Below are 12204 nucleotides of genomic sequence, written 5' to 3' on the forward strand. Positions count from 1 at the left end.
AGCACCCAAATACATAAAGAAAATCTTAGAGGACTTCAAGAAAGATATGGACAGCAACACAATTAGAGTGGGAGATTTTAACACCCCACTATCAAAAATGGACAGATCTTCTAAACAAAATATCAACAAAGATATTGTGGCATTGAACAATACCCTTGATGAAATGGACTTTACTGATATATACAGAGCCCTCCATCCAAAAGAAGCTAAATATACATTCTTTTCAAATGTGCATGGAACATTCTCAAAGATAGACCACATGATAGGACACAAAACAAGCCTCAAGAATTTCAAGAAAATTGAAATCATGCCAAGCATTTTCTCAGACCACAAGGGACTGAAGCTAGAAACCAACCCGAAGGAAAAAAACCCAAAACACTCAAAATCATGGAGATTAAATAGCATGCTATTAAACAATGAATGGGTCAAGAATGATATTAGGGAAGAAATCAAAAGGTCCCTGGAAACAAATGAAAACGAACTCACAACAACCCAAAACTTATGGGACACAGCCAAGGCGGTCCTGAGAGGGAAGTTCATAGCGATACAGGCCCACCTAAAAAGGTTAGAAACTTTCCAAACAAACAACCTAACCCTACATCTACAAGAACTCGAGGAAAAAACAACAAAGACAGCCCAGAGCAAGCAGAAGGAAGGAAATAACCAAGATCAGAGCAGAATTAAATGACATAGAGACTAAAAGCACAATTCTAAGGATCAATGAATCCAAGAGCTGGTTCTTTGAAAAGATAAACAAAATCGACAAGCCTTTAAGCAGACTCATCAAGAAAAAAAAGAGAAGACCCAAATAAACACAATCAGAAATGAAAGAGGAGAGATTACAACAGATACCACAGAAATACAAAGGATTGTAAGAAATTACTACGAAGAACTGTATGCCAAAAAAATTTGAAAACCTAGATGAAATGGACAACTTTCTAGAAAAAATATAATCTTCCAAAACTCAATGAAAAAAGAAGCAGAAAGTCTGAACAGACCAATAACAACAAAAGAAATTGAAGCAGTAATCAAAAAACTCCCAACACACAAAAGCCCTGGGCCAGATGGTTTCACAGGAGAATTCTACAAAGCATTTAAGGAAGAGCTAACCCCTATCCTTCACAGACTATTCCAAAAAATCCAAAAAGATGGGAATCTCCCAAACTCTTTTTATGAGGCCAACATCATCCTAATTCCAAAACCAAATAAAGACACAACAAAGAAAGAAAACTTCAGGCCAATATCACTGATGAACATTGACGCTAAAATCCTCAACAAAATACTGGCAAACCACATCCAACAATACATTAAAAAGATTATACACCATGACCAAGTGGGATTCATTCCAGGGATGCAAGGATGGTTCAATATTCGCAAGTCAGTAAATGTAATACATCACATAAACAAAAGCAAAGACAAAAACCACATGATCATATCAATTGATGCAGAAAAAGCATTTGATAAGGTACAGCACCCATTCATGATAAAAACACTCGGCAAAGTGGGAATAAAGGGAGCATTCCTCAACATAATAAAGGCCATATATGAGAGACCTTCAGCCAACATCATTCTCAATGGGCAAAAATTAAAACCTTTTCCATTAAGATCAGGAACAAGACAAGGCTGTCCACTTTCACCACTTCTATTCAATATAGTACTGGAAGTTTTAGCCACAGCAATCAGACAAGAAAAAGAAATAAAAGGCATCCAAATAAGAAAGGAGGAAACAAAACTATCACTGTTTGCAGATGACATGATAGTATACATAGAAAATCCTATTGACTCTACCAAAAAACTGCTTGACCTAATAAATGAATTTGGCAAAACAGCGGGACACAAAGTCAATATCCAGAAATCAAAGGCATTTCTGTACACCAACAATGAAACAGCAGAAGCAGAGATCAAGGAAAAATCCCATTTGAAATAGCAAAAAGAAAAAATAAAATATCTAGGAATAAACCTAACCAAAGAGGTAAAAGACCTGTATTCAGAAAACTACACAACACTGAAGACAGAAATCAAGGAAGACACAAACAAATGGAAACATATACCGTGTTCATGGATTGGAAGAATTAATATCATCAAAATGTCCATACTACCCAAAGCAATTTACACATTCAATGCAATTCCTATTAAAGTACCAATGGCATATTTCACAGACATAGAACAAACACTTCAAAAAATTTATATGTAATTATAAACGACCCCGAACAGCTGCTGCAATATTGAGAAAGAAGAGTAAAGTAGGAGGGATCACAATACCCGACACTAAACTATATTACAAGGCTACTGTAATCAAAACAGACTGGTACTGGCATAAAAGCAGGCACATAGACCAATGGAACAGAACAGAGAGCCCAGAAATAAACCCAAGTCTCTATGGCCAATTAATATTTGACAAAGGAGGCAGCAACATAAAATGGAATAAAAATAGCCTCTTCAACAAATGGTGTTGGGAGAACTGGACAGCCACGTGCAAAAAAAATGAAACTTGAGCACCAACTTACACCATATACAAAAAATAAATTCAAGGTGGATAAAAGACTTAAATATAAAACATGACACCATTAAAGTCCTAGAGGAGAACGTAGGTAGGAAAATCTCAGATATTTCACGAAGAGACTTTTTTAATGACGTATCCCCTAGAGCAAGGGACATAAAGGAAAGAATAAACAAATGGGACCTCATCAAAATTAAAAGCTTCTGCACAGCTAAAGAAAACAGTATCAAAATTAAAAGAGAACCAACTGTATGGGAAAACATATTTGCCAATGATACCTCAGACAAGGGTCTAATCTCCAAAATATATAGAGAACTTACAAGACTGCACTCTAAGAAGACAAGGAATCCAATTAAAAAGTGGTCAAAGGACTTGAACAGACACTTCTCCAAGGAGGACATACAGAAAATCCAAAGACACATGAAACGATGTTCAATATCGCTAGCTATCAGAGAGATGCAAATTAAAACCACAATGAGATACCACTTCACACCAGACAGAATGGCCATCATAAACAAAGCAACAAACAACAAGTGTTGGAGAGGTTGTGGAGAAAAGGGGACCCTAGTGCACTGTTGGTGGGACTGCAGACTGGTACAACCACTATGGAAAGCAATATGGAACTTCCTCAGAAAACTAAAAATGGATCTGCCTTTTGACCCTGCAATTCCACTGCTGGGACTCTATCCTAAGAAGACTAAAACACCAATTCAAAAGAACCGATGCATCCCAATGTTCACAGCAGCACAATTTACAATAGCTAGATGCTGGAAGCAACCAAGATGCCCATCAGTGAATGAATGGATCAAAAAACTATGGTACATTTACACAGTGGAATTCTATGCAGCAGAAAGAAAGAAGGAGCTCCTACCCTTTGCAACAGCTTGGATGGAGCTGGAAAACATTATGCTAAGCAAAACAAGCCAGGCAGTGAAAGACAAATACCATATGAGCTCACCTTTAACAGGATCCTAAACAACAAAACAAAGAAACAAGCAAAATGTAACCAAAGACACTGAAATAGAGGACAGGCTGATGGTGACCAGAGGGGAGAGAAGAGGGAATTTAAGGGGACAGTGGGAAGGGTTCACAGGAACAAACTTAAAGGACACATGGTCATAAACTAAGGGGAGGGTGGTAATGGGAGGGAAGGGGGGAGGGTGGGAGGGGGAACTGGATTGGGAGTAAAAAGGAGAAAACTGTATATGAACAATGATTAATAAAAAAAAAAGTAGTTTCTAGTATAGGACACCACATTTAAAACAAAAGAGCTTCTACTGCCTTTTCAGAGGTCCAATGTAAATTTCTTTATGTAACATTACCAGATTTCTTCCTTACAAATGGGTTTCTGGTATAAAAGGAATTCTTGGTACACAGACAACAGAGACTTTCTGGTTTGCATTTACTTGATTGTTCCAAAGTCTAGACGGAGCCTTAGTAGCAAAATATGGCTGAGATATTTGCGTGACCTGATATGCCAGAAAATACCTTGATTAAAATGAGTGTTTTCTGAAAAGACTTTAAAAACCACTCCACAAAACCGAGATAATGTTGTAGGAGAACTTCATTACTACCTGAAAGATGATCTTTTCTACTTGATACTGGATCTTCTTCTTGCAGTTCAGAAAGTGTGAATAGTTGCTCTTTACATATTTGCTCCTCAGTCTTCTCTTCCTGTGGTGGGATTTCAATGTGCTCAAAGGGAGTAGACTCCCTAGATTTTTCACTTTCTGTTAAGATACTATCTTCCTTTGATTGTGAAGTTGAGTCCATGTCCTGTTCTTCTGGAATTGTCTCTCTGGGTGGTTCTTGTTCTTCAGTTGACCCTTTATATGTTTCTCCTGTTATTGACTCTCTGTGTGACCCTTTGCGTGATCCGTTTTGTGATAGTGACTCTCTGCGAGATCCATCTTCTACAACTGACCCTCTTTGTGATCCTTTTCGTGTTACTGACCCTCTGCGAGGTCCTTCTTCTGCAATTGACCCTCCGTGTGGTCCTTCTTCTACTACTGACTCTCTGTGAGATCCTTCTGCAATTGACCCTCCGTGTGGCCCTTGTTCTACTACTGACTCTCTGCCAGATCCTTCTGCAATCGACCCTCTGTGTGGTCCTCGCTCTACTACTGACTCTCTGTGAGATTCTTCTTCTATAGTTGACCCTCTGTATATTCCTTGTTGCATTGTCGACCCTTTGTGTTGTCCTTGTGCTGTTATTGATTCTCTGTAGAGTTCTTGTTCTCCCATTGACTCTGTGTCTTGTTCTTCAGTTAAAATTTCATTTGGTTCTGGTCCTGCAATAGTCCCTTGCTGCTGTTCAGGTACACCTGGTGATAGTGTTGATTTTCTGTGTTTATCATGTTCATGTTGATCTTCTGAATTCTTTAATAATTCACTTTGGGTTTTGCTAGCATGTTTTTCAGACAGTAATGTATTCATCTCTAAGAGCACATTGTCAAAGTCTTCATAAATGTGTTTTTGATTATCCATGTCTCCCCAGAACTCAGGCAAGTCTATCTCTTCAAATTCAATGAATGGCCCTAGTGCAGAAAACAAAACATTTACCTAAACAATTGATCTTATAATGCAGAATCAGAACTAGCAAATTAATGCAAAAAGCATTGAGCACAGTGATTATAATATAGGCCTATATCTTTAAATAAATATAAGTTACCTTTTCTTGTAATGCAATAAAAACCAGAAAGGTATCAATTTGAACATAAAAGATGCTCACTACTGTAAATTAGAAAGTATTCCTTCCTAAAAGGTACGGTTTTGAAAGTAAACATGATTCTTCTTTTGCTAGTTGGAGAGTTGCTTAAACTGCCAAGGCAAATACAACATATTCTCTACTTTTGGTCCTCCCACAATAAGGCTGACATGGGATGGGGAAGAAGACACATTTTGTCCGCCTCAAATATCTTTTCAATATCTTCAATAGAAAAATAAAATCACATCTCTACCCATGACCATCTTTCACTGGGCTACTTTTCCCAATATTTATTTTCTTTCTCTTTCTTCTTGTCTACCTTTCTTTCTTCTTCATTTTTCAATTTTTTTCCTTGACAACTTATGTAGACACCTGGCTCAGAATTATAGGGAAAGACTGAATAGCATTCACCAGAATCTCACCCTTAAAAAGAAAACCACCAAAACACCACTGGCGTCCTGGACTACAGAGAGTGAGACCATGCCATAAGACTGCCCTCTCCCTTCTAAAACATTTGCTATTTAAGCTATAAAATTGTGACTCCCACAGTTTTAGGGAATACTCTACATAAGCCATCCACAGATTTTTAATTATCTAAGTAATAAATTTTTACACAGAGGTAAAATATTGACATTCTTGGAAAACCCATTCACTCATGACTTTCTCTTAAAAAAATAAAAATAAAACCCCTACTCCTCTTTATTTGGGTAGTAATATAAAAATTTCACTGTATAAGTATAGTAAATGTGTACAAGTAAAAATGCTTTGGAAAAGGAAACATTTTTCTTCAAAATGTTAGAATTCTAAGTTGGACATTGAGACTAGTTACCATCACCAACTTATTTCTGAAACATTTGGATTGTTACTAAAACACCTTCTCATTTAAATGAATTTAAAATTGAGTTCTAGCTTGACAACTTTTAGTATTGCACTGTAATGAAAAATACATGTGGTTATGATGAAGAATAAATTTTGTGGGGAATGAACAAGCAAGTACAGCTATCGTGATCTAAGGGAGATATTATGCGAAGAAATTCCACAGGCATAGAATGACCTTGTATTATCATATTAGTGTGCTTCATCATTTCAGTCTGAACGTACTCACTCTGAGTGGCACTTACATTGTCTTGGGTTTCGGAGTAAACTTCTCAGCATTTTTGAACTTTGGTCATAGAATGTTTCCAGCAAGGCTAATGTCCTCTGCCGATCTAAAAACCCTACCTAAGCAGAAAGTTTGTAGTTAGCTGTTACAGGAGATTTGATATTTTTATGTAGATGGAATATGGCTTATTGAAACGTTCATTATCACCACCACCATCACTGCATAAATAAAACCTACAAAGTCAAAATTAGGAAAGCTGCATCTTGCCTCTTTAGGCTTATACTCTACTAATCCATTCTGTGACATGTCAAATGTCTTACACTTAACAGATGCTTAACAAATATTTGTTGTTACTGACATAATTGCTAAATCTAGTGTATTATACAATGTTCAGTTCTTATCTAATCTGACCTAAGTATGACATTTGGAACAATTAAGTGTTCACACTTATTCTTTTATAGCATTTTTATTATGAGAAAAGTTTGAATTACAAAAAAATAATAAAGTGATAAGACTAACACTTGTGTTCTCAATACCCAAAAATGATGATTGTTAACATTTTGTGTATACATACTTTAAAAATACGTAACTGATATCACAGCACGTCATTAAAAAAATTATGAGTTAATTTGAGCCAAAATGATGACATATGCTGGGGAGCAAGAATTCAAATGTTACTCCTCTTTTAAAAAAATTTCATAAGCATTTCATGTATCCTTAAAGTTGTTTTTATTTATGCAACCTTTTGATCTGATTTATGTATATAAAGAAATATATTTTATTATATTTTATTATTATAGAGACTTGGGTTTATTTCTGGGCTCTCTGTTCTGTTCCATTGGTCTATGTGCCTGTTTTTATGCCAGTACCAGGCTGTTTTGATTACAGTGGCTTTGTAGTATAGTTTAGTGTTGGGTATTGTGATCCCTCCTACTTTACTCTTCTTTCTCAAAATTGCAGCAGCTGTTCGGGGTTGTTTATGATTCCGTATAAATTTTTGAAGTGTTTGTTCTATGTCTGTGAAATATGCCATTGGTACTTTAATAGGAATTGCATTGAATGTGTAAAATGCTTTGGGTAGTATGGACATTTTGATGATATTAATTCTTCCAATCCATGAACACGGTATATGTTTCCATTTGTTTGTATCTTCCTTGATTTCTTTCTTCAGTGTTGTGTAGTTTTCTGAATACAGGTCTTTTACCTCTTTGGTTAGGTTTATTCCTAGATATTTTATTTTTTCTTTTTTGCTATTTCAAATGGGATTTTTTTCCTTGATCTCTGCTTCTGCTGTTTCATTGTTGGTGTACAGAAATGCCTTTGATTTCTGGATATTGACTTTGTGTCCCGCTGTTTTGCCAAATTCATTTATTAGGTCAAGCAGTTTTTTGGTAGAGTCAATAGGATTTTCTATGTATACTATCATGTCATCTGCAAACAGTGATAGTTTTGTTTCCTCCTTTCTTATTTGGATGCCTTTTATTTCTTTTTTCTTGTCTGATTGCTGTGGCTAAAACTTCCAGTACTATATTGAATAGAAGTGGTGAAAGTGGACAGCCTTGTCTTGTTCCTGATCTTAATGGAAAAGGTTTTAATTTTTTGCCCATTGAGTATGATGTTGGCTGAAGGTCTCTCATATATGGCCTTTATTATGTTGAGGAATGCTCCCTTTATTCCCACTTTGCCGAGTGTTTTTATCATGAATGGGTGCTGTACCTTATCAAATGCTTTTTCTGCATCAATTGATATGATCATGTGGTTTTTGTCTTTGCTTTTGTTTATGTGATGTATTACATTTACTGACTTGCGAATATTGAACCATCCTTGCATCCCTGGAATGAATCCCACTTGGTCATGGTGTATAATCTTTTTAATGTATTGTTGGATGTGGTTTGCCAGTATTTTGTTGAGGATTTTAGCATCAATGTTCATCAGTGATATTGGCCTGAAGTTTTCTTTCTTTGTTGTGTCTTTATTTGGTTTTGGAATTAGGATGATGTTGGCCTCATAAAAAGAGTTTGGGAGATTCCCATCTTTTTGGATTTTTTGGAATAGTCTGTGAAGGATAGGGGTTAGCTCTTCCTTAAATGCTTTGTAGAATTCTCCTGTGAAACCATCTGGTCCCAGGGCTTTTGTGTGTTGGGAGTTTTTTGATTACTGCTTCAATTTCTTTTTGTTGTTATTGGTCTGTTCAGACTTTCTGCTTCTTTTTCATTGAGTTTTGGAAGATTATATTTTTCTAGAAAGTTGTCCATTTCATCTAGGTTTTCAATTTTTTTGGCATACAGTTCTTCGTAGTAATTTCTTACAATCCTTTGTATTTCTGTGGTATCTGTTGTAATCTCTCCTCTTTCATTTCTGATTGTGTTTATTTGGGTCTTCTCTTTTTTTCTTGATGAGTCTGCTTAAAGGCTTGTCGATTTTGTTTATCTTTTCAAAGAACCAGCTCTTGGATTCATTGATCCTTAGAATTGTGCTTTTAGTCTCTATGTCATTTAATTCTGCTCTGATCTTGGTTATTTCCTTCCTTCTGCTTGCTCTGGGCTGTCTTTGTTGTTTTTCCTCGAGTTCTTGTAGATGTAGGGTTAGGTTGTTTGTTTGGAAAGTTTCTAACCTTTTTAGGTGGGCCTGTATCGCTATGAACTTCCCTCTCAGGACCGCCTTGGCTGTGTCCCATAAGTTTTGGGTTGTTGTGAGTTCGTTTTCATTTGTTTCCAGGAACCTTTTGATTTCTTCCCTAATATCATTCTTGACCCATTCATTGTTTAATAGCATGCTATTTAATCTCCATGATTTTGAGTGTTTTGGGTTTTTTTTCCTTCGGGTTGGTTTCTAGCTTCAGTCCCTTGTGGTCTGAGAAAATGCTTGGCATGATTTCAATTTTCTTGAAATTCTTGAGGCTTGTTTTGTGTCCTATCATGTGGTCTATCTTTGAGAATGTTCCATGCACATTTGAAAAGAATGTATATTTAGCTTCTTTTGGATGGAGGGCTCTGTATATATCAGTAAAGTCCATTTCATCAAGGGTATTGTTCAATGCCACAATATCTTTGTTGATATTTTGTTTAGAAGATCTGTCCATTTTTGATAGTGGGGTGTTAAAATCTCCCACTATAATTGTATTGCTGCCCATATCTTTCTTGAAGTCCTCTAAGATTTTCTTTACGTATTTGGGTGCTCCTATGTTGGGTGCATATATATTTACAATATTTATGTCTTCTTGATGGATTCTTCCCTTGAGTATTATGAAGTGACCTTCTGGGTCTCTCTTTATGGACCTTTTTTGGAAGTCTATTTTGTCTGATATGAGTATTGCTACCCTGGCTTTTTTTCCCTGTCCATTTGCTTGGAAGATTTGTCTCCAGCCCTTCACTTTCAGCCTGTGTAGGTCTTTTATCCTGAGGTGGGTCTCTTGTACACAGCAAATATGTGGGTCATTTTTTCTTATCCATTCAGCTATTTTATGTCTTTTGATTGGGGCATTTAATCCATTTACGTTTAAGGTTATTATTGATAGGTACTTATTCATTTTCTTTTATGTAGGTGTGTTCCTCTCTCTCTCTCTCTCTCTCTCTCTCTCTCTCTCTCTCTCTCTCTCTCTCTCTTTTCCTTCCCTTCCTTAAAGCAGTCCCTTTAGGGTCTCTTGCAGAGCTGGTTTGGTCAAGGTGTATTCTTTTAGACTGCTTTTGTCTGGGAAGCTTCTTATTTGGCCTTCTATCTTGATTGAGAGCCTTGCTGGATATAGTAGCCTTGGTTGCAGACCTCTGGTTCTCATTACCTGGAGTATTTCTTGCCATTCTCTTCTGGCTTGAAGTGTTTCCATTGAGAAGTCAGCTGTTAGCCTTATTGGGGGCTCTCTTGTATGTTACTTCCTTTTTTCTCCCTTGCTGCCTTTAAGATTCTGTCTTTGTCTTGAAATTTTGCCATTTTAATTATGATGTGTCTTGAGGTGGGCCTCTTTGGGTTCCTCTTGATTGGGTCTCTCTGTGTTTCCTGGATTTGTGTGACTTTTTCTCTTGTCAAATTAGGGAAGTTCTCCTTCATTACTTGTTCAACTAGGTTTTCGATCCCTTGCTCTTCTTCTTCTCCTTCTGGTATCCCTATTATACTGGATATTATTACGTTTCATATTGTCTTGCATTTCTCTTAATCCCTCTTCATTCTTTCTGAGCCTCTTTTTCCTTTTCTTGCTCTTTCTGGATGTTGTTTTCTACTTTGTCCTCCAGCTCGCTAATCCGATCTTCTGCTTCATTGATCCTGCTTTTCATTCCTTCTACTGTGTTCTTCAGTTCAGAAATTGTATTCTTCATTTCCTCTTGACCTTTGTTGAGAGTTTCTATTTCCTTTTTCATGTTCATATAGTTTGCAGTAAGGTTGATGTAGTTTCTATAAATGGCTTTTTCATATCCTTTTCCCTTTTTCAGTTGGAAAAAGTTGTCTACTTATTAATTTGCAAATTTTTTATTAATGATCATTCTGTTATGTAGACAGCACATATCCTTTCCCAGTATATTTCTTATTTTTAACTAAATTTTGGTGAGTTTAATCACATTAATGTTTTAATTTTGAGGTAGTCAAATGTATTAATCACTTCCTGTATGGTTTGTGCTTATTTGGAGTATTATGTAGGAAATATTATCTGTACTGAGGTAAAAAGTTATGCTTCTAAAACTTTAAAAAATTTTTCTTTTCTAATTCTCACCTGAGGACACTCTTTCATTGGTTTTTAGAGAGAAAGGACAAGAGAGAGGAAGGGAGAGAGGGAAACACTGATGTGAGAAAGAAACATCAATTGTTTGTCTCCTTCACACACTTGGACCAGAGATCACATGTGCCAGGACTGGGAATGGAACCCACAACCCAGGCTTGTGCCCTGACCAGGAAGTGAACCTGCAACCTTTCTGTTAAGGGATGGCACTCCAACCAACTGAGCCACACCAGCTAGAGCTAAAACTTTTGAAATTTTGTTTTTCACATCAAGGTCTCTGGTCAGATAGAATTTATTTTTCTCATTAAGAAGTTGATATCTAATTTTATATTTCTCCAAATACGGAAAGCCAATTGTCCCAATATCATTTACTGAATAATCCATCTCACTGATTTTTATTGCTACCCATGCCATACACTAAATTCCCACAGTTTCCTGGGTCTGATGCCAGGTTCAATATTCTGTTAGTATAAATTTATTTTTAAAAATCAGATAAATTCTCCTCAACTTGTTCTTTTTTTTTTTTACCTGTTTTCTTTGGGGGGTGTCTTCTTTTTGTAATTGTTTTTACTATATTTGGACTATTATTTTCCATATAATTTTAAAAAGCTAGTGCTTTAAAAAATACACAAATAGTAAGGGTCCCATTATACAAACACAATCAGGAGCTGTTTCTTAAAGGAGAAGAGTTAACTTTAGTAAAGGGCATGATTTTGTTCCAAAATTTGATGGATCTATACTATGATTCTACTATTGCCATAGCATTTCAATTTGCCTCATACATTCCAAATACTGTAGGATCTTCTAAGTAATAAAGCACAAGGAAAAGACTTTGTACTGCAGTTTTACAAAGCCTTTTCTCACTCTGGGATATACTCTAGATGCTAATGGGTCAGTTAGTGTGTGAAAGCAGCACATGTGAGTAAATGTTGTTCCTAAAATGTAAAAAGGTACACTATGCATAGTGCTCTTTCATACTGGTTGGTGGCACAACATTATAGCAATTTGCCTCATACTTGAGAGAGATATCTTGTCATGCCTCAGACTACTTCACTGCTAAAAATTTTCCAAGATAGTAAACCCTGAATTTTTATGTTTTTTTAAAGATTTTAAAAAATATTTTATTTATTTATTTTTAGAGAGGGAAGGGAGGGAGAAAGAGAGAGAGAGAAACATCAATGTGCGGT

The 12204-nt window shown here is 36.1% G+C and overlaps 1 protein-coding gene across 1 annotated transcript in view; it reads right to left on the reverse strand.

Annotated features, from left to right (window-relative positions):
• The window catches only part of EFCAB5 (EF-hand calcium binding domain 5), a 109190-nt gene that overhangs the window by 39313 nt on the left and 57673 nt on the right, over nt 1–12204 (reverse strand). Inside the window, exons 10-12 of the mRNA XM_045836018.1 lie at nt 6329–6428; nt 4565–5037; nt 4075–4513 (exon numbers count right to left, since the gene is read on the reverse strand). Coding sequence (XP_045691974.1) covers nt 4075–4513; nt 4565–5037; nt 6329–6428 — 1012 coding nt within the window. The remainder of the gene's footprint in view (nt 1–4074; nt 4514–4564; nt 5038–6328; nt 6429–12204) is intronic.

Source organism: Phyllostomus hastatus, unplaced genomic scaffold, assembly GCF_019186645.2.
Source record: "Phyllostomus hastatus isolate PE091 unplaced genomic scaffold, TTU_PhHast_1.1 phas_contig_210, whole genome shotgun sequence".
Taxonomy (NCBI): domain Eukaryota; kingdom Metazoa; phylum Chordata; class Mammalia; order Chiroptera; family Phyllostomidae; genus Phyllostomus; species Phyllostomus hastatus.